Here is a 23,423-nt window from a genome sequence, read left to right as displayed (position 1 = left end):
GGAGCCATGCATAATTACAATATCACTAGACTATAATTACTTCACCTAAAAGCCTGCATAGTTCTGAGTCAATAGTGTGTTTAAAGACATTTTAAACAGAAAAAGCCAGACGTAGAGTTGCAAATCCACAATGATACAACACAGTCTGTATAATTGAAGAACTAGAAATGTACTTAAACTCTACTAGTCAATGGGAATTTGCTACTTCCAAGTGTTTCATACTCCTATACCGACAGGACTCTAGCACAAACGTTTTCAGACTGTGCCCAATATAGGTGAAACTCGAAAAATTAGAATATCGTGCAAAAGTCCATTAATTTCAGTAATGCAAATTAAAAGGTGAAACTGATATATGAGATAGACGCATTACATGCAAAGCGAGATAAGTCAAGCCTTAATTTGTTATAATTGTGATGATCATGGCGTACAGCTCATGAGAACCCCAAATCTACAATCCCAGAAAATTAGAATATTACATGAAACCAATAAAACAAGGATTGTAAATAGAACAATATCGGACCTCTGAAAAGTATAAGCATGCATATGTATTCAGTACTTGGTTTGGGCCCCTTTTGCAGCAATTACTGCCTCAATGCGGTGTGGCATGGATGCTATCAGCCTGTGGCACTGCTGAGGTGTTATGGAAGACCAGGATGCTTCAATAGCGACCTTCAGCTCTTCTGCATTGTTTGGTCTCATGTCTCTCATCCTTCTCTTGGCAATGCCCCATAGATTCTCTATGGGGTTCAGGCCAGGCGAGTTTGCTGGCCAATCAAGCACAGTAATCCCATGGTCATTGAACCAGGTTTTGGTACTTTTGGCAGTGTGGGCAGGTGCCAAGTCCTGCTGGAAAATGAAGTCAGCATCCCCATACAGCTCGTCTGCGGAAGGAAGCATGAAGTGCTCCAAAATCTCCTGATAGACGGCTGCGTTGACCCTGGACTTAATGAAGCACAGTGGACCAACACCAGCAGATGACATGGCTCCCCAAATCAACACAGACTGTGGAAACTTCACACTGGACTTCAAGCATCTTGCATTGTGTGCCTCTCCATTCTTCCACCAGACTCTGGGTCCTTGGTTTCCAAATGAGATGCAAAAGTTGCTCTCATCAGAAAAGAGGACTTTGGACCACTGAGCAACAGACCAGTTCTTTTTTTCTTGAGCCCAGGTAAGACGCTTCTGACATTGTTTGTTGTTCAGGAGTGGCTTGACAAGAGGAATATGACATTTGAAGCCCATGTCCAGGATCCGTCTGTGTGTGGTGGCTCTTGATGCACTAACTCCAGCCTCAGTCCACTCCTTGTGAAAGTCCCCAACACTTCTGAATGGCCTTTTCCTGACAATCCTCTCCAGGCTGCGGTCATCCCTGCTGCTTGTGCACCTTTTTCTTCCACACTTTCCCCTTCCACACAACTTTCTATTAATGTGCTTTGATACAGCACTTTGGGAACATCCAACTTCTTTTGCAATTACCTTTTGAGGCTTTCCCTCCTTATGGAGGGTGTCAATGATGGTTTTCTGCACAACTGTCAAGTCAGCAGTCTTTCCCATGATTGTGATTCCTAATGAACCAGACTGAGAGACCATTTAAAGGCTCAGGAACCCTTTGCAGATGTTATGGATTGATTAGCTGATTGGAGTGGGACACCTGGAGCCTAGACTGTTGAACCTTTTCACAATATTCTAATTTTCTGGGATTGTGGATTTGGGGTTCTCATGAGCTGTACGCCATGATCGTCACAATTATAACAAATTAAGGCTTGACTTATCTCGCTTTGCATGTAATGCGTCTATCTCATATATCAGTTTCATCTTTTAATTTGCATTACTGAAATTAATGGACTTTTGCACGATATTCTAATTTTTCGAGTTTCACCTGTATGTGTCAATTGATGCAAATAGGAATTTGTGGCCCCCAATCAAATTATTTTTAATCAGCTACTGTATTTTAATATAGGACCGGGGAGACCGGAGTTCAAAACCCCACTTAGCCATGAAAGTCACTAGTTGACTTTTGTCCAGTCATGCATATCTCAGCCTAACCTACTTCATAGGGTTGTTGTGCGGATAAACATAACCATGTACATTTGGGCTCCTTGGAGGAAGAGGGGGACATAAATATAATGTAATAAATAAATAAAGCACAGGGAACATGGCAACAGGGCACAGTGATTGGGTTAGATTTAAATTACATGACAGGCAGCAATCGCACATGGTTGGAAGACAGAATGTAATATTCAGCTCTTAAAATGAAGGCAGGCATGGTAATACAAATGCACTCATGGCTCTTTAGCTGCATAGGTCACACTCACCAGCTGTCCATCTGCAGACAAACCCTGGAGACTACTTAATCTACCATCTGCTTAAGGAGCAGGACAAGACACTATACACTCTCAGATTTCAAGCATAGTGTGGGGATTTAAAAAAATAAAATAAGAGAACATGGGTCTCTGAGCGCCTACATTAGTTGAGAACAACTTCAAAATACAAAAAAAACCCCCACCAAGCTTGCTGTACACCTTTCTTCTTACAAGAATAGAGATGCAGATTTGCCATTAGAAGTCAAAGCTACTCCAACAGGCTGCCCTGTGGGTTTTGTTTTTTGTACCAGATCCACACCAAAGTACTCTTGATGGGGATCTCAACCCCTTTCATAAAGAGTGTCTCCAGGGGTATGGCCAAGGCACCCGATGCCTTTTATTATGGCGAGTTACAGCCAAGACATGCAGCAACGGTAGTTCTTCAGAGCTCTTCCCCCATTCAAACTGAGCAGCTCTGTACCATCACTGCTGCTTCCTCTAACCTTCACGGGACAGGAGACCCACAGCAGAATGTGTGTCCTGGGGATAAGCCCTATGCTACAGTTTTGATCTGCCTACTGCCAGTGTTCCTTATAATAGGGATTCCCATATGTTGTTAACCACAACTCCCATAATCCCCAGCCAAAGGCCACTGCCGCTGGGGATGCTGGGAGTTGTAGCCAACAACATCAGGGAATCCCTCTTACAAGCAGCACTGCTTACCACCTCTTCCTGCAAGAAGGGTGGGCAGCTGTAACACTGCTACCATTTTCTTATTCCTTCTGTTATGTAAAGACCACTTTGTGAACTATTTTTTGCCACAGAGCCAATCATAATAAGCCCCTCTTTCCCATCATGGTGCTCTTTCCAGCCTGGGGAATTTCCATAGGACATTGAGAAAGAGGTGCTTTTATTCACTCACGAACCATTGGCACTTGCCCCTGGCTAACAGAAGAGTCTGCAGAGCAACTGAGGGGCTGCTTCTACAGGCTGGTATCTTTAGCATCAGTCTCCCCGCCACCCAGCCAGTCCATATAGATTCTGACAACACACACCTCAACCTAGCATATTGTATCTTCTTAATTATTTGAATTGTAAGCTACTTTGGGAGCCTGCTCAGGTGGAGAAGTGGGATATGTAAAAAGCAAAACAAAAATGCATGCAAATGGCTAGCCGTACTTATGAATAACCACAGGGTTGCAACCTGAAATAAATAACCAAGACCTAGAATTTAAACAATGCTTCAAACACAATAAAGAGAAGTTTGAAGAAAATAAAAGACAGAGTAACTTATTATACAAAATATCAGCTAAGTTTTCCTTACATTCCTTTTCAAGATGTAAGGAGACTTAGGACAAAGGTCTCATCTTTGGGGTTTCTTTTGTTCTGTCAGAGGCATGGAGTTTAGCTACAGTGACAATTAAATGGATTTATTAAAGAAAATGCTTGCAAGCAAAGCATCTTTCCAGATTTAATTCAACACTATCTTGGTGCATAGATACACAAAGAATCTCAGTAGTCCTAGCTGACTTGAATCCATCAAAGTGTGATGGAGACACCATCCAAGTCGTTTCTCCCCATCTCTAGATTGGAGTCTAGCTGCTTACAGCTCTCTTATCATGTATAGCCCTCTTTGGTGAAAGGTTATGTAGGTGAGGAAAGCAAGAGAGGAATGTGGCTGTTAGAATTTTGTTCAACAGCCTGGAAGGAAGGTTTTCTGAACTCAGGGGCTTCTGTGATCCTCTGCAATGGGAGTGGTCTGTGCATTGATTATTTTTAAATAACTCAAACCAATATGCTATTGCTTTTAATTAATTCTAAGAAATAAGATTTGTCTGTATTGCAGACTTAGAGTTAATTTAATTTTCTACTGTTGCAAAACATCTGATCAACCAAATTACTGAATGTGCAACCCTTCAAAATGATTATGAACATAGGGTTCCCAGTGGTCTTCTGTCCAGCCAGTGACCACATCAAGAACAGCTTAACTTCAGCAAAGTTGCTATACCAGAGACCATCTCCTGGAGCAGTGTCTTATTTTCAAAGCAAGTCCACTGTGCAAAGACAGACTTCAGGACACTTCCTGCTGCTTCACACAGTGGCCTGAAAGCATACATGTTCAACAGATATGCATAAACAAATGCTCTGAGGATTTGACTAAAATTAAAGCAAACATCTTCCACAACATTTGACAGATGCTGCCGCTGGCTCAGATGCTGTGAATGTCTTCAGATCCTAGATGCAGTTACTAGCTCAGAGCTGTGAGGAAGGGCAACCCCTGCTAACTTGGCAAAGAGGCACCTTTTAACGTGGTGATTCTCTTTATTTAGCAGGGGGAGAGTAACTGGTCCTATTCACCCCCAGCACAGTACCTCCAGTGACTGTTGCTGGTGTCTATCTTATGTTTTTTTTAGACTGTGAGCCCTTTGGGGACAGGGATCCATCTTATTTATTTATTATTTCTCTGTGTAAACCACCCTGAACCATTTTTGGAAGGGCAGTATAGAAATTGAATAAATAAATAAATAAATAAATAAATAAATAAATAAATAAATAATAATAATAATAATAATAATAATAGGCAGATTCAGCATTTGAAGGGTAGGATGTTGCTACTCTTAGGAAGCACTTACTCCAAAGGAAGACTGGCATCTGAAGATCTTTCCCTCTTCTTCTGTCCATAAAGCACCATCCGTCAAATTCTGCAGGAGATCTTTGCTTTAATTTTGGTCAATAAAGTAATTTATTTTGTATCGTTGTGCAATGGTTTTGTATTTATTATAATTAAAACTGTATTGATATGTAAAGATGTGATGCGTTGCTATTTTAAGGTATTTTTATTTATGTTTATATCATATTTAATTATTAAACATTAATTTTATAGATTAATATAAGTCAAGGTAGCAGCATAAACATGATCAATTTGACCCAATGACATAGCCTAGACAAGGGCCTGTGTGTGCATTATTCCAATAATGAACATGAAATATTACTGTGCAGTTATTTGGCTGATAAGTCTGAAGCAGCTGCAGGCAATGAGAAATATTAAGGCTCACCTTTACCCACCCTTCTTAAAAAGGCTATATAACTTAAACAACTATTCAGGTTAAGAGCCTAGAGACTAAAGCAGACATGCCTCAGAAGTTGTTCTATGCATCTTTCAAGGGTTCTTAACAAGACAAAGAAGCTTTATCAGCCAACAAAGCCTGCTGTGTAACTGGATGTTTAGGAGCTAAAATTAACAGTGCTACAGCAAGGAACATCCCATTCAACGGTTGCTATGGACACAAGTTCACTGCTCATCTTAAGAATAAAAGAGGTGAGCATCACCTGGTCTGTGCTCACTTCATGTCCTACTCCCCGATTTTGTCCCCCACTGCTGAGAAGGCATGTGCCTTGGGCAATCTTCCTATTCTCTCAAATCTAGTGTGCATTTTCCCCTCAGCATTTGCTTTTGCTAGTTATGCTGGGATGACTGGACTGACACTTGTGATGTGCAGGTGAAGTCTCTGTGCATTATTCTGAGGCAATTTTTAAACTCAAGTCTCTTGTATGAATTGTATGAAATAAAAACAATAATGAACAGAATAATGGAGCAGCAGATGAGCAAAAGAAAGAAGAGTCTGAAAACTAGGCACAGCATGATCTATGCTTCCTATATGCAATGCTAGAACCCAGAGGTTGGCATGAGATTTCTATTTAGGGATATTTTAATTTCTTTCCTCCTCTTCAATTCAAAATTGTTTTAAGTGGGAGAATACAAACATAGTTCTCTAGCTCTGCCTTGCATCCTCTCCCCAGTCTACTCAGAAGATGAACAGATCAAGATAGATTCATTGGTTTCCAAGAAAAGTCTCACACCACCTGCCCATTCTGGGTTCACATACTTACCTGACAATCAAAATCCTGCAAGTTGCGAGCTGAATTCTGTCAAAATAAGAATAAGAGCCAATTAATAGCCTAGATTCCAAACAGTCTAATAAACTTGGAATATCATCATGGAATATTGCGTTGCAACTAAGCTATGTGAAACTTTTGCTTCAGCATATCTGTTTGAAGCAAAACTAATGTCTGCATGAAAGTTTCCTGCATAAAACTGAACATGGAGAAGTACACGTGAGAAATCAAAATATAGTAAAAAGTTTCCTTCTCCCACTCAGGATGGCTGAAAGGTCAGCAGCAATAAACAGATGACCCTATTTTGTGGAGTCTAGACAAACTCAGTCTCTGGTTATCATTCAATTTATTTACTAGATCTGCTATGATTTTATTTTTCATTATATAAAGCCCTTAAAAAGGAAATAGATTTTAAAACAAATTTTTTGTATCTGGATGGATTCTATAAAGGATATGTAAAAACAGATGTAAGATATTTCCTTTAGGGGATGGGGCCACACTGTGAAGAGCATCTGACTGCTTATATGCAGAAGGTTCCAAGTTCCCTCTCTGGCATATCCAAGATAGGGCTCCTGCCTGCAACCTTGGATAAGCTGCTGCCACTCTGTGTAGACAATACTGCGCTAGATGGACCAATGGTCTGACTTGGTACAAGGCATCTTTCTATGTTCCTTTGTAGGCAAGATCAAGAGAAAAGTTCAAATATCAGGCTATAATATGAGTGGGGGAAATCCCAAGTGTGTTCAAAGCAATTATAAGTGAAAAGACACAAAACTAGGAAAAGTGACTGGATTTTGCAAGTGCCATCTGGAAGCACTGGTCTGTCTCTATATCTTGTTCCAGACAGTGGTATACACTTGCATGTGCACAGATTTAATTTTCAACTGAACTGATTTCAAGAGCTAAAGTCAAGGAATTAATGCTGTAAAAGTTACCCTTTTTGCTGCATTTATTCAAAAAGAAGGAGGAGAGAATGAGGACAAAGATAAAGGGTGACAGGGGAAGAGCATGTTGGAACTTGTTTAAAAAATTTAAACAGAAAGCCTCAATGTTGCATCTTGCTCCCAACACTAAACAGCACAAAATAGTGGAACACACAGCACATAGACATAGCAGGAAAAGAATGCATAGTGGCTATAGAGGGGTTACCTTATCATTCAGCAGGGGTTTGATTTCTGTTAACTGGACATCTTGCAATTCATCCATCTTTACCAGGAACACCAGCACTAGTTGTAAAATGGCAAGTCACTCCTGCTGTGAAAAAGAGGAAGAAAAAGAACTAAGAACACAGCACCAGAAGAGAACTCAGACTTTTACAAAATGGATGCAAGTATGGACTAAATATTCAAACCAAGCTCCAGAATAGGTCCAAACTCCCGTGAAGAGGAAGCTACTTTCTCTCTTCACAATGCAGCACACTAAACAAGGCATTGTTTATGCCTGGCAGAATCACAAACAGCAAGTGATCTCTCCTGCAAAGCCCCCCTGCTAAGTACCCCTAGATTTGCTCCAACATGCTGTTCCTCTCTAAATTCTCCATTATGACATTCAGAACGTAACAATGCAGTACAGCTTGCCCTTTTAAATCTTTATTGGACATTTTTACATAATAGAAAACAAAGACTATATTTAGAAAACAAATATATAAACAAAAGTGGTAGGGGTTCATAAAGCTAACCAAGAAAAATGCAGAACACAACTCCCCACTATGACTGGTCCACCACAGCAAACTTAAACCATGTCACTGTGAGTACCACTGATGCCTTTAATAAAGAAATATTTAATCCAGGCTTACAAATAAGTGTATAAAAGTTTGAAAGTTTTGTTCATGCTCCTGAACAAAATAAAGAGTGACTAGGCCTGAATAAAGAAAATTGTTCAAGTCAGGAATGTGAGGCCCACCAGCCGAGAATTAACAAATAACAGAACCTATCAGGAGATAATGTAAGTATATAACCCAGGTCATGAGCCAAATTCCTCACTCAGGAAAAAGAAACATAGCTGGCACCAGATACGGATAAGGAGTAAGATCAGCAGAAAGGCCAAGTAGTAACTCATCTTCCAAGGCTCTAAGCGGGACCACTAGAAAGCATATGTTTAATTACAAATGACATGTATTGATGTGTTTACTGATTTGCTTACTTATTTCTACTCTATATAAACTTGGAACTGCATACCCCCGGCGCACAGTACTTGTCAGACTTTATGACTTGTACTCTGCCTCCATGATCATGGAATAAAGCTTATTTGAGCACACAGCCTCGTTGATTTTGACTTAATTCTTGTCAGGCAATGAGTTCAATTGCGGGAACCTGGTCTAATCCTCTTTAGTTCAGCAAGACGCCCCATTATCTGTCAAATGTGATGGAAGGATGAATGCAAGGGGCTGAATTAAATAAGAGGGCAAGGTTCCAGAGGATTTTCCAGCAACACCTTTTCCCCGCAAAGAGTTTTGTAGCACCTTAAAAAGCTAACATGTTTATTGTCATGTAAATTTTTGCAGACGACAGTCCACTTCATATGCATGAAGTGTGATCTTCAGTACACATGCACATACTGGCACAGAGAAACAGATGTAATTGGGAGGATAGGCCAAATGACAAGAAATCCAAGCAGCTTAAGCTCTGTTCAGGCATTATTATGTAAACAACAGTATGCACTTGGAAAACACAGCCCCTGCCCACGTTTGTCTGAAAACACTGTACTGGTGGAATGACTGCTCCCATGAGTAGAACACTGGGGCATACAGAATTCCACATCACGAGGAGGGACCCACCATAAGTACATTTGTATCTGCAAACTCTGTAAGTATGGAAAGCAGTTTCCAAGCACACTCAAGGGGAAGCTGTAGGTAAGTATAGCATCCTCAGTTTAACAATGCCTAAACAGTTCTCCAGTCTTATGACAAAATTAAACTTAAAAGTCTACAAGGTAAACATAGTCATAATTGGAGAACAAAGAATTCTCCTAGCATTGCTAATTAACTCTAGAAATTACTGGTCCTTATTCAGTCCAGAAACAGAACACTCCTCATTATATATACTAATTCAGATGTCTTGCTCTTTCGTCTTACTTTTAAGTTATTCTGTTGAAGAATTACTACTTTCAAGTCTGCAGAAGTATCCCCAAGAAAACTACATCTACAAAAGGACATTGTAGAACTGGAAAAGGTGCAGAAGAGGCACCTTTCTTATAAAGCAAGGCTACAACACGTGGGGCTTTTTAGTTTAGAAAAAAGACGACTGTAAGGAGACATGACAGAGGTCTATAAAATCATGCATGGAGTTGAGAAAGTGGATAAAGAGAAATTCTTCTCCCTCTCACATAACACTAGAACCAGGGGTCATTCCATGAAACTGATTGCCAGGAAATTTAGGACCAGCAAACGGAAGGACTTTTTCACACAACGCATAATCAACTTGTGGAATTATTTGCCACAAGATGTGGGACAGCCAACACCGTGGATGACTTTAAGAGGGGTTTGGATAACTTCATGGAGGAGAGGTCTATCAACGGCTACTAATCGGAAGGCTATAGGCCACCTCCAGCCTACAAAGCAGGATGCCTCTGAGTACCAGTTGCAGGGGAGTAACAGCAGGAGAGAGGGCATGCCCACAACTCCTGCCTGTAGGCTTCCCGCAGCATCTGGTGGGCTACTGTGTGAAACAGGATGCTGGACTAGAAGGACCTTGGGTCTGATCTAGCAGGGCTGTTCTCCCACTGGTTTCTGAATATTACAGTCCTTGAAGTCAGATTTAAGTCCATTTTATTCTTTTGTAAAGACCTGTTTGCCCTATTTATTTATGTAATTATTTGTTTTTTACATTTATATCCCACTCTTCCACCAAGGAGCCCATAGTGATGTATATGGTTATGTTTGTCCTCACAACAACTCTGAGAGGTAGGTTAGGCTGAGAGATATGCGACTGGCCCAGAGTCACCCTGTATGTTTCATGGCTGACTGCGGATTTGAACTCCAGTCTCTCCAGTCCTAGTCCAAAACTCTAACCACTGCACTACCCTGAATACTGTTGGCAGACAGCAGGATATTCCATGATGAGTAAATGAATGAGTCCCTGATAGTATAGCTGACATTACTGAATCCTGTAATTGTGTTCCGGGGGTGGGGGGAGAGTTAGCATGCCATATCAACTCATGTCCCCATACAACTTCAGGCAACACCCAAAGTTAGCAAATACACAACCAATGTCAACCAACAAGGCTCATCCCCCAGTCAGCAGGTTTAAAAGTATGTTTGGTGGAACATACACAGAATGCTTTCTGTTAACAGCATGTCCAGCAAAGACATGTGAAGATGCAAAGCACAGTGCATTCAATAAATTTTCTCTACACACAGTAAACAGAGAGAAACCTTAAAGTGAAATGTCCTAGACTTCAACTAAGTCTACAGCAGGAAGGGGAAACAGAAAAAACCCATAAGCAGAAGTCCAGTAACAAGCTAGGACGCAGCCCTTGGTGTTTCAAGAGAACATTATAATAAGTGTTCCACCCTGTCAAGAGCATTAGAATAAATTCAAAGGAATAAAACTGTGCAGGATCCATGTGTATTCCAATGTAAGCAAACACTAAATCCTCCAGAAGCTGTTTATGAGTTCTCTACTGGGGCAGAACCCACACTGATGCTCATGTATGCATTGTCCAACAAATGAAGGTATTCAATCTTGGTGGTATTACCGTGAAAATGTTTCCATCCTAATTAAGGTTATTTGCCTATAAGATGGAGGTTGAAACCTTTACCTTGCTTAGATATTAAGTATGTTCAAAGTAGACCAAGAGGGAGATGATTCTTTTCCTGTTATATCATTAAGAGCATTTTGCAAGTGGCATTAACACAATTTTAGAGACTTTTTGCAACATGTAGAGGGCAGGTGCATCTGTGCCAGAATATTTCATCTCAGCCATCTCTTTATTTGTAATTCTTGCCTCCACTACACTGCTCTATTGTGGATCTAATCTGCATAGCTTTGCTTTTTGTCAAACAGAATTTCCTCATCAGCATTTGCAGCAGTATAAAAAGCATGATAATACTCAACAAAAGTAGCATTAATATGGTTTAGGAGAGTAATCACCTCTGGCATTGTTTTTTAAATCAAAAGTACTAACCTTGACTGCTGCTTTGCATGAAACCTATGCAATGCATCTTTGGTGTCATTTTGCTGAATGCAGAGTATTGTTGCTTTAATTACATTGAAGAGCTGTCTAGCACCTCCTTAAAAGAGTCACCTAGCTATCGAAAACCTGGTGTTGACCTCTTCAAAGCTTTAATTTAAAAAATAAAAGATAATTAAAGATAATTAAAAATTAAAAGATAAACAAGCGTTTATCTGTCTAGTTTGCTCTTATTGCGGGAAAATCCTCTGGAACCTTGCCCTCCTGTTTAATTCAGTTCCTTGCTTTCATCCTTCCATCAGATTTGATAGAGAATGGGGTGTCTTACTGAACTAAGAAGGAATTGACATGGTTCCTGCAATAGAACTCGTTGCCTGACAGAATTGAGTCAAATTCAATGAGGGGTGTGTGCTCAAAAAAGCTTTTTATTCATGATCATGAAGGTAGTGTACAAGTCAAAAAGTCTGACAAGCACTGCGTGCCCAACATACGCAGTTGCCAGATTAAATATATGATTTTTTTAAAAGCAAGCAAATCAGTAAATTATACAATACATGTCTTTGTAATTAAACAAATGTTTTCATGTGGTGCCAATTAGCCTTGGACATGAGCCTATCCGTCCTCCCTACTCTTTATCGGTATCTTCTGGTGCAAGCTGTTTCTTTTTCTGCTGAGTGGGGAATTTTTCTCAGGACCTTGGCTACATATAGTATCACTTGCCAGGCTCTGGTATTTGCTACCTCTTGGCCAAGGGGCCTCACATTCTTAAGCAATCTTGTTCAGGCCTACTGGTCCTACAGTCTGTTAGGAACCTGAACCAAACTTTTATAAACTTATTTGTAGGCCTGGATTAAATATTTCATTATCAGTTCCTCCTCTGACCCTGATCCAATATCAGGAGCAAAGGGTCACTCATTCACATGTATCTTGCGTAACCCCGCTTTTTGCTGTTCATTATCACGGGTATTTGGTCATATTGCCCATTGGAGGTTTGAGGCCACATTTTCTACAGGGTACAAAGGCATTGAAAGCAGCAGCATCCACTAAATATAACTACAGCACTAGCAATAAGCATTACTATGAGTCCTCTGAGACAACTCAGACTTGATAACCATGCAGTTAACCAGTGCCACATCCCAGGAATCTCTCCCATTGGGACCTGAGACAGCTCATTACTGATGGAATCCATGTGTTTGATAGAACCTGAGTAGGGATGTGCACGAACCGGTCCGGAGGCACCACATTCCACATGGCTAACCCTAACTGGCCTGGAAAGACACCAATGTAGTGTCTGTTTACTCTCTAAAACTGAGGTGCACAACTCAAATGCCAAGTGGGCCAGAACCAAACATGACTTGGTATGTGGGGGCCGAAGTCAATTTTCAGCACATTAACTACTACATTAAAATGAATTATTAAAAATATTAATGAAAGTAAGGGACAAAAGGTTGACATTGTTGGGAGAGGTGAGGGGGGATGAGGGATGAGGGATGGTGTCAGTGGTCTCTTGCCTAGGGGCGGGATAAGCAATTCTCTAATTCTCTACTATGCATTGTAGCATCACGATTACATAGGTTTTAAAATTAAATGGAGAATTGGACTTTTCCCAAATACTCTGAAAATAATTAAAGGATATGCAGAGTAAACTGTGTCACTGCTTGGAATATATTCTAGTCTTTCAGAAAGACAGTTAAAATGAGAGCAAGAGAGCAAGAAATTCCCAGTGGGCCTTAATACTAAGGATTTCACACTAATTCAAAGACAAACTCACCATTAATAGCCATATTATTAAGACATCACATTTAACTCACTTATCATAAGAGCAAATGAATATAATCCTAACTCATAAGCTTCAGCTCAGTATTCACAAGCCCTGATTTTCTGTACATAGTGCCAATCTGAATATGTGTACAGTGTCTTATACTAATTAAACAAAAAACAAAAAACTTTTACCTGTAGCCCCTTCAGGGGGCTTTCTAAAGGCTGTGGGGGCATGGGGGGTCTGCAAAGGTTTTCCCTCCCCCCACTGGCCTCTAGGGACTCACAGGGACAATTTGAGCATGTGCGGTGGCCATTAAATTTTTTTTTAAAAAAATGGCCGCTGAAAACAAAATGGCCACCGTGCATGCTCAAATGGCCTCTGCAAGGCCTGGCATGTCCTAGGGCCTCACAGAGGCCATTTGAGCATGTGTGGTGGCCATTTTGTTTTCAGCAGCCATTTTTAAAAAAAATTTTTTTACAAAAGGGTGCCCCCCTTAAAGTGGTGCCTGGGGCACGTGCCCTGCCTGCCCCACACTAGATATGCCCCTGCGTACCCTAAGGATAGGCTAATGACAGCCTTAGTAATATTATATGACTTTATTGAAATTATTCATTCTATGCTTCCTTGGAAAAAAACACACCACCTGTATACTTTTTCCTTGTAATATGTTTAAGGCATCAATAGACTGATGAACTGCTTAGTGAAAGATTGATGCATCTTATTCAGAATAATTTAGATTTAAAACTGCTCTTCTTAATGACAGGCCAAAAGAACAGATTTTTAAAAACTTGAACTTGAAATAAATATTTTCCAAAAGCAAGTTAAAATTAAAGCAAAAAACATATAGAAAATATACGCATCAGCCTATAACAAGCAGTCCAGGTAAGAACAAATCAGCCTACTTTCTGTGTAGCTGCCATCTTGCATCAGGGTGCATGGCATCATCACAAACCACATCGTTCAGGTGTCCCTATGTAGCACAACATCTGTACCTAATTTGGTGCAAACTGGTGCAGGCATTCTGAAGTTGTTGGCAATGGGACACAGACAGACAGCAAGGCAATCTCATAAGAATATTTTCCATGCAGAAAGTAGGATAAAAATAATGGCTGCATAATGAGAATTTATGATACAATATCAAAAGTGATAGCTATAGATTGTGGGGAAAGAAAAGGGTAGGAGAATTACTGCAACTGCAGCAGTTTAGAAATATACAGATTGATATCTAGGATCTTAATGTTCAGTTGGGACAAATATTATTATTGTATATAAAAAGGGTCATTTGCTAACTGGGCAAAGAGGCACCTTTTACCGTGGCGATTCTCTTTATTTAGCAGAGGGAGAGTAATTGGCCCTATCCACCCCAAGAACAGTACTTCCAGTGACTGTTGCTGGTGTCTATCTTGTTTTTTTGTTTTTAGAATGTGAGCCCTTTGGGGACAGGGAGCCATCTTATTTATTTATTATTTCTCTGTGTAAACCACCCTGAGCCATTTTTGGAAGGGTGGTATAGAAATTGAATTAATAATAATAATAAGCCATCTTATTTGTTTGTTATTTCTCTTTGTAAACCGCCCTGAGCCATTATTGGAAGGGCGGTATAGAAATTGAATTATTATTATTGTTATTATTATTAATAATAATTCAGCAAAAACATTCAGATATTTATAAAAAAGCAATGAGCATGTGCAGTACACAGTTAACAATCAATGGCGAGACACTTGGACAGGTTAGCATTAGAAGAGACATTTTCCAAGGGGACTCACTATCCCCTCTGTTGTTTGTAATCGCCATGACCCCACTTTCACAAATACTAAACAAAACAGGCCTCGGATACCAAACATTTAAAACATCAAGTCAAATCAACCATCTGCTGTACATGGACGATCTGAAGTTGTATGCAAAGTCCCAGTCAGAAATCGAATCACTGCTAAACACTGTCCGTATATTCAGTAGCGATATAGCAATGGAATTTGGACTAGACAAGTGTGCTGCATTAATAATGAACAGAGGAAAAATAAGAAAAACAGAAGGAATAGAACTGCCCAATGGAAGCAAGATCAAGAACCTGGAAGAGAAAGAACCTTACAAATACTTGGGCATTCTCCAGGCTGATAACATTGCACACACTGAAGTTAAAAGAAAAATGGGAAGTGAATACATCAGGAGAGTTAGAAAAATCCTCAAGTTCAAACTCAATGGCGGGAACACCATACAAACCATAAACACCTGGGCTATACCTGTTATCAGATACAGTGCAGGAATAATAGACTGGACCCAGGCAGAGCTAGAGACGCTGGATCGTAAGACCAGGAAAATCATGACCATCAATCATGCTCTGCACCCCCGCAGTGATGTAGATAGGCTAAAGCTCCCTCGCAGCTCAGGTGGAAGAGGAATGCTGCAAGTCCATCAAACAGTAGAGGAGGAGAAAAGAGGCCTTGAAGAATATATCAAGGACAGTGAAGAAGATGCACTTCAAATGGTCAATAACGCGAAACTATTCAACACCAATGAAACAAAGCAGGCCTACAAGAAAGAACAAGTCAAGAACCGAGCAGAAAAATGGAAAAATAAGCCCCTGCATGGTCAATATTTGCACTATATACATGGAAAATCAGACATCTCCAAGACCTGGAAATGGCTTAAGAATGGTTACTTGAAGAAAGAAACAGAGGGTTTAATACTGGCTGCGCAAGAACAGGCACTAAGAACAAATGCAATAAGAGCAAAAGTTGAAAAATCAACCACAAACAGCAAGTGCCGCCTTTGTAAAGAAGCAGATGAAACCGTGGGCCACCTCATCAGCTGTTGTAAAAAGATCGCACAGATGACTACAAACAAAGGCATGACAAGGTAGCAGGGATGATACACTGGAACATCTGCAAAAAATACAAGCTACCTGTAGCCAAACATTAGTGGGACCATAAAATTGAAAAAGTTGAAGAAAATGAAGATGTAAAAATATTATGGGACTTCCGACTACAAACAGACAAACATCTGCCACACAATACACCAGATATAACTGTAGTTGAGAAGAAAGAAAAACAAGTGAAAATAATCGACATAGCAATACCAGGGGATAGCAGAATAGAAGAAAAAGAAATAGAAAAAATCACCAAATACAAAGATCTACAAATTGAAATTGAAAGGCTGTGGCAGAAAAAGACCAAAATAATCCCAGTGGTCATTGGCGCCCTGGGTGCAGTTCCAAAAGACCTTGAAGAGCACCTCAACACCATAGGGGCCACAGAAATCACCATCAGCCAATTACAAAAAGCAGCTTTACTGGGAACAGCCTATATTCTGCGATGATATCTATAACAATTGACAATAAAATTCTGGCATCCCAGGTCCTTGGGAAGGACTCGATGTCTGGATGAAACAAACCAGTCAATAACACCTGTCTGACTGTGTAAACAAGAATTCATCATCATCATCATCATCATCTCCTCTGCTGATCAAGTTGCTACATTAAATGGAGTACCTCCCCAACCCCAATTTTGATAATAATGGAATATACTGCCTCCATTGATCCTAGCTGGATTTTAAAAGCTATATGCTAAAATGAAATCCGGACAATGGGCTCTCACTGACAGCAGAACAAAATATAAGAAGGTTATCAGAATATGCATAATGGAAACAGACAGCAATAAAAGGGAGCTGTTGGTTCTAACTGAACAAATCAAATGGACAACTTGGACAATATGAACAGAACGTTTAGAATAAAATGAGGATTAGTAGCTTCTCTCCTCCATGAAAAGCAAGATCGCTTTAAAAGTTGTGGAAGCAGTTAGGATTCTCAGCCTGAAATAAGAGTCAATTCCCCATCAAGTTTCTAATAAATGACCAAATGACCAAGTTCAGCACACAGCACAGCACAAACTAGATTTAGGAACTGGCTAGTAATCTATCATCCCATTTGGCATCCAAGTCTGAAGAAGTGTAGATCATTCAAGTCTGTGATCACTTTCTCCAAAAAGGAAAAAACTGTCATTCAAATTCTAAGGTTTTTCTTTTTAAGGCAGAGGTGGGAAGAACCCTTAAGGGTATTTTGGCTGGTGTGAACCAGATGGATTGTGATCTTAAATATAAGAGCATTGTGAATCCTCTGAGGTAGTTTATTGATGGGGCATATTAGAATGAATTCAGTTCTTCCAGTAGGGTAGTTACAACTGACACATACATGATTTTGCAAAGTTTTCAATTCAGCAACTGTATGGAACAGATATAGGTTCCAACACATGCCACATAGGTATTTGTATTTGATAACTTAGTTTTTCTCTTAAATATATAGGTTTCTAAGTTTTCTGAATTTTTGTGTGCAATAGCAGCTGGTTTGATGGGAGGAAAGAATATAGAAAGATGTGAAGTTCTACCACCAAACAAGGACACTGCAGCTGGTATTCAGACTAATGTTGCACATATCAAAACACATTTCATGTGCACAACAGGGGAGGAGTGATTTTTGATCTCCCCCTCCCAAAAATGTGTCCTTGAGGGTTGTGGAACCCTTGGGGGCATATTTTCTGGAGGTACAGTGATCTGCAGAGGGATGGGGTGATTAATGACAAGTTATTCCTCCCTTGTTGCACATATGAAAGATTCTTCATGGTACACATTAGTCTGGATGTCAGCCATATTATACTGGCACAGTTGTGCCAGTTTAGTTAAGATGAGGAGTGTTTTCAACATTCCTCCATTATAAGCCCTGAACATTCTATAAAATCAGAGTATCCATTCAAGCCCCATGAAACTGTGCACACATCACCTATGGGACAAGAGAGAGACACCACTGTTTATTTATTTATTTATTTATTTTATTTATATACCGCCCTTCCAAAATGGCTCAGGGAGGTTTACAATTAAAACAACTCATAAAACAATGAAAAGCTAAAACAAATTAAAAACAATAAAACAACTAACAATTTAAAAACATTTTAAAACAAAAATTAAACATTGTCCCCAGACCCCAGCTCAAGAAAACACGTAGACTTAGTACAGAAGAAAAGGGCCACAACTTTGTTAACTATTACACAAAGCATGGCAGACTGGAACACCAGGTGATTAATCACCCTTAGAGAACAGTGCGGGCCAATAGAAGCAGGTCAGAACTCTGAAATCCTACCCGGCGCTCTACTGGGCGACACACCCCGGCTCGGGAATGGGCAGATACACTCCACCCAATTCCTTCAAAGCCGACCCCCCCTTCTGTAAGAGAGGATCTGGATACTTCTAGGCATTCGTCCACCCCGGACCACACAGCCCAAAGGTTGGAGAAGTCCTGAAGCAGGGTTCATGGCAATCATTCTCCCCGTGCCGTACAGGCTACAAAGGAGCGATTAACCAATCACCCCTTTTACATATCCAAGGGTGCTCACCGATGTTCTAACCCTCAAATTACCACCCCGCCCGCACTGTTCCTGCCATTGTGGCTGACCTAACTCTAACTACGCACCCAGGACACAGAACGGAGTAGGCGGAAAAAACCCCAACAGTGGCCAATGCGTTGGGAGCAAAAAATTCCTACTCGGCCCCTTCAGGCGGCTAGTCGCTAGACCCGCTCTGTACCGGGGGGGGAGGGAGGGGAGAGCTCCTTCTCCTGTGGTTGCCTGGTCCCAACTGAAAAGAGAATGGTTCAGAGCTGGCTGGAGGAGCCAGCAGGTTTCAAGAAGCATTTGCGGCGCTGAAGGTTTCCCAGCGCCGCCCAGTCCCGGCTCGGCAAGCCTGAGATGCACAGCTGGCCAGAGCGGAGGAGGAAGCCACTGAGATGAGTGCCAGGAGGAGGTGCAGCCTGGCAGGATTCCCAGGCACAGACTGTCACCTGTCCACGGAGCGGCAGTTGAGAAACCGTGAGTTAAACAACCATTCCTCCTCCTCCCTTTCCTTTCATGGGTCTTAGCAAAGCTTGGAATAAATTACTCAAAAGTAGGTTCATTCAGGCTAATGTTGCACATACCATTGATTCCACTGAAGCTTACTTCAGAATAAACATACATAGAAGTCGGGACCAGCAGAGATCCTAGGAAAGAATATGGGTTCTTTCTTTTTCTCTTCCCCCCGGTCTCTCAGCAAAGCATAGGAGAGAACCCTTCTGAGCTGAGACATTCTTACCCCTGGACTTCAGGGCCGAAGTCCAGGGCCTCCACACCCCTGGGGGAATCTCAAATCCTCTTTATGATGTGTTTAGAAAACCAAAGCAACTCCATTTTACTCAGAATACCACATTCTAACTTAAAGTAACCCCAGCCCAGCTCAGGGACATCACTGCCTCTCATGATCAACGTCATTATCTCTCTCCACTAAATTGTATCTATGAAACTTGGTTCTCACAAGGTTCTCACTGTTCTTCGCTGACAGTTAAGAAAACAGGATTTAACCAAATAAGGAGTAATCACCAGATGAACAATGAATCATTCGCATGCGTACTAGATACTTAGACCAACATTTTATTGTCACATACACTGTGTCTAGGGTGTCAGCATCATTCAGATTGTTTGTGTAAATGTAAGATGCACCTGTAACCAAACTGTAATCAGTTTGAGAGCGTAAGCCCAGTGATTACCTATTGCTAAACTGCAGTAGCAATATAAGCCTCTAAATGATTCCCACTGAGTCTGTTTGATTGACTAAGAGGTGGACCCAGGGACGAACCGAATTCACATCAATTTGGTGCCGTGAGAGTCGGATGTGACTTCTGGGTGGACAGTCTGACCCGTCATGGGACGATGAAATCCAGCGCGCCTCACAGTCTTTTTTGTCTGTGGAGGATTCTTGTAGGCCCGAGACGTGCCAGTCGTTACAAACACGCCACATCTGGGGATCGAGGCAAGAGTGAATGAATGTGTGAACGGAGAGAGTGAGTGAGACAGAGAGAGTGAAATCCAGAGACGTCTTTTGGTGAGTACCCAGTCCGCGCAGGGGTGAGGGGAAAAATACAGTCCGTGTAGGGACAGTCCGTGAAGGGACAAACTAAAGTCCGTGCAGGGACACAGGAGGGGCTATGGGGAGTAGAAATAGCAAGTACACGAAGTCTGAACGGACTTCATGTACACCTTTAGAATGCATGTTGAAAAATTGGATGATTCTCATGGGGGGGGGGGCGCCCTCAGAAAGAAAGTTTTAAAATGCCTCTGTATGGAAGTTTGGCCATATTATGAGCTCACGGGGACTAGATTAGAACAAGTGGGAAAATCTGAAAGGAATCCCTACTCACCTTTAGAGTAAAGCGTTTCTGTATATACTATGAAACTCAAGTCAGAGGCCTCCTGGCCCCGAAAATAACATCCTTCTGCAATTGCTTTTATTTTATACACATACCGGTAAATTTTAATAAACCCCCACCATATGTATTACCATCATGCTCCAAGCAGCTTCTCCTTTCCAACATGCTATGGAGAACAAGGGAACTCTTAGTCTGTGAAGAGAGGGAGGGGTCTGAAGAAAGTATTAAAGAGGAAAGAATGATTGCCTTTTGCTAAAATCATGCTGTTTGTGTTCTGTTTCCAAGCTCAAACAGCTGCTTGCTGCCTCTGTGTGTGTGTGTATGTTTATTTTGGTCCAAGGCCAGCATAGCTGCCCTTGTGTTGCAAACAGTCTAATTTCTTGCTGCTACTGTCCCATTGTAACCAAGCCAAAAGATAACACTGTTTTTGCTGCAAAAAGTTTCTCCGAACAAAAGGCTGCTTTTGTTCTCTTTTTCTTTTTCTCTCTCTCTTCAAATGCTTGCAGTTGGAAAAGAGGAAAGAAAATGGAGTTTGAAGGAATGCGTATGTTGAAGTTCTGTGCAGGGAATTGCAGAGAAAAGACTAGAAGGAGATGTGAAAGGATTTTGGTTGGAAGTTGTTAACAAAAAAAAAAAAATTGATTGAAAAGCACCGGTAAGTCATAAGTTGTGATGTGGAAAGGTAATATGGAGTTACAGATTGTTTTATGGATGACTGTGATAAGTTTGTTCTGTTTGAGCTACTTTCTTAACTGAGTTTATGGCTAACATATTTAAAATGTTATAAAATTCTTTGTGACTCATATGAAGTTTTCTTTGTTTAGTCCTTTGTTCTGTGAAATACACAAGACAAGCCTGTGTGTGTGTGTGTGTGTGTGCGTGCATGTTTCTGAGCGGGAGCCCAAAGCTCTGGTTCTGTGTAGGAATCCAACCCCCATCAATCTTATAACTCATCTCTGTGAAGATGAGGTTTTTGTTGTATTTGTGAATGTATTTATTCTAGTGACATGTCTTTTTCTGTAAACTGTTCCAGACCAAACTTGCTATGACATTGAATTCCAAAATTAGCAGTTATTCTATTAATTGAACATAAAATTGGTCATGGCCTGAGCAACAGGGGGAACTTTCAGCAGTCCCAGCTGGCCAACTGGGGTGCTGAAGCTTTCCTTCTTTATGGCTGGCTAAATGCATTAGGCATAAGAGCAAGCTCTATTTCATTCATTCTTATATCAAGTTGATTGCGATATTTCTGCCACTGGGGCTGGGGATTATTTCTGCCACTATTTCTGCCACTACTGAGTGTCATAAGCCTTTATATGTTACTAGTATTTTTAAGCCCGTTATATTAACGGGCGCTAGCCTTCTCTTCCTTGGGTTTTTTTTTCTTTTCGTTTTTGTGTTTCTTTTTCTGGTTTTTGCTCATTGTCTCTTGGTCTGTCTTTTCTGCATTCTCCCCCCCCCCCCCTTTCCGCTCTCTTGTCCTTGTTTATTTTACTTTTTGCCCCTGTTTGCTTTCCTCTCCCTTGCCCCCCCCCCCGCTTTTTTAAAAAAGATTCTTTTCTGGCTTCTGGTTTCTGTAGTAATTTACTGTAGGGCAGTCTTCCCTTCAGAGTTTTATTTTTATTATTGGTTTGGTGTACTCAGCACAGCAGCATCAATTTTTTTCTGCTTGGTGATGGGCTGTTTTTGTTTATTATTATTTTGATTATTTTGACAGTTTTTTTGGGGGGGGGGTTGGTTGGCAGAGTCATTTGGGATGTAGGGGAGGTCCGTCTATGCTCTCTTTTGGCTCACCTGAGCGTGTTAAGACTGCCTTTTTCTCTGCCTTGCCTGCTCTATGCTGTTCTGTAGAGTAGGGCTATTAGAGTATCTGTCTTTCCTTGTTTTATTGGTTATCTTGCTCAGCTGCTTTAGTGCTAATGGCACTGCAGGAGTCCACTGCTGACGACCGTTAGGCTGTCAGTCTGTGGGTGCGAGCGCAAATAACGGTTCCCCCCACCCTCCGCCCTTGGCTGTGGGTGGGGGACTCTCTTGGTTTTTTGGGGGGGGGGATGTGGGGCACGCCACTGGCCGCTGCTCTAGTCTGTGTTTTTTTTGTGTGTAGTTTTGTCTTCTGGGTGTGTGTGGTGCTTCGTGTTACTTTTTGTGTTTTGGGATTTAGTGTAGTGCTTAGTGTAATTTTTTTGGTGTGTGTCTCGTCGGCGTCTCTAATCTCCCCATGGCTGGGAAGTGTGCTGAATCTGCTGACGGAGGAAAAGCAAGTGGATGTGTGGAGCACTCAAAAAGAGCTCCTCCCTGAGCTATGCTGCTGCCCATACTGTTTCAATGAACGTTAAGTACGCATTAGGCGTCCGTTTCGTTCATAGCGGCAGTTTGGGCAGTGGTTTAGCACAGGGAGGAGCTCTTTTTGTGTGCTCCTCTCTTCTTTAATGTTTTTTTTTTCTTGTGACTACCATGGGCTGGTGTGAGTAAGGTGGGTTTGGGCAGTTGGTTGGGTGGGAGTCCAACACGCGGGGGTGACGTGCAAATGTTTAATGGTGGGGGGTGGGGAAGGTGATCCTGGACAGCTGGGAGGGCGGGTGAGTGTTTTTGGCTTCGCTGCCAACTCGGCCAGCGTTCCTGTCTTCCGTTTAGTGTTTTGGTCCTCCTGTTTTCAAAGCATTCCCCGCTCCTTCCCCCCCCCTTTTACTTTTGTTGTTGTTTTCTCCGCCGCCATTGGCCCCGGTTTTTTTGGTTCTGCTGGGGCCGAGTTTCTCCCCTTCGTTGCTGCTCATGGCAGAGGCGGCGGCTCTGCCGCCGCCTCGCTCAGTTTCCCCCTCCTCCGCTTCTCCGGCTTCTCATGGCTGCCGGCTGCTGGGTGTTCTTGTCTCCCTCTGGCTCCGCGCATGCCCAGAAGGTCCGAGCGAGGCACGGACACACACTTGGTGTCCGTCCACGGACGGACACCAAGCCTTTTATTAGAGAGGATGTTTACTAATTTCCTTGACATGGTCTATCTTACCTATTTTCTGTGAGCTCAAAACTTTTTTTCTAAACCGGAAGTTTCCCTTTCAATTCTTTCACACAACTGAAAGCTGATCTCTGATGAACAATGATAACTCCGCCC

General features: G+C 41.5%; 1 protein-coding gene across 5 annotated transcripts in view; it reads right to left on the bottom strand.

Moving 5' to 3' along the window:
- The window catches only part of NDRG3 (NDRG family member 3), a 98,106-nt gene that overhangs the window by 37,289 nt on the left and 37,394 nt on the right, over positions 1 to 23,423 (bottom strand). For 2 of the 5 annotated variants that reach the window (XM_053246741.1, XM_053246743.1), the window contains exons 2-4: positions 7,350 to 7,454; positions 6,195 to 6,230; positions 4,937 to 5,005 (exon numbers count right to left, since the gene is read on the bottom strand). In XM_053246741.1, the coding sequence (XP_053102716.1) occupies positions 4,937 to 5,005; positions 6,195 to 6,230; positions 7,350 to 7,406 (162 nt within the window). In that variant the 5' untranslated portion in view covers positions 7,407 to 7,454. The remainder of the gene's footprint in view (positions 1 to 4,936; positions 5,006 to 6,194; positions 6,231 to 7,349; positions 7,455 to 23,423) is intronic. The other 3 variants (XM_053246745.1, XM_053246746.1, XM_053246742.1) reach the window with 2 other exon arrangements.

Source organism: Hemicordylus capensis, chromosome 4 (assembly GCF_027244095.1).
Source record: "Hemicordylus capensis ecotype Gifberg chromosome 4, rHemCap1.1.pri, whole genome shotgun sequence".
Classification (NCBI taxonomy): domain Eukaryota; kingdom Metazoa; phylum Chordata; class Lepidosauria; order Squamata; family Cordylidae; genus Hemicordylus; species Hemicordylus capensis.
Note: the sequence above shows the minus strand (reverse complement) of the source record. Positions and strands in the feature narration are given on the sequence as shown.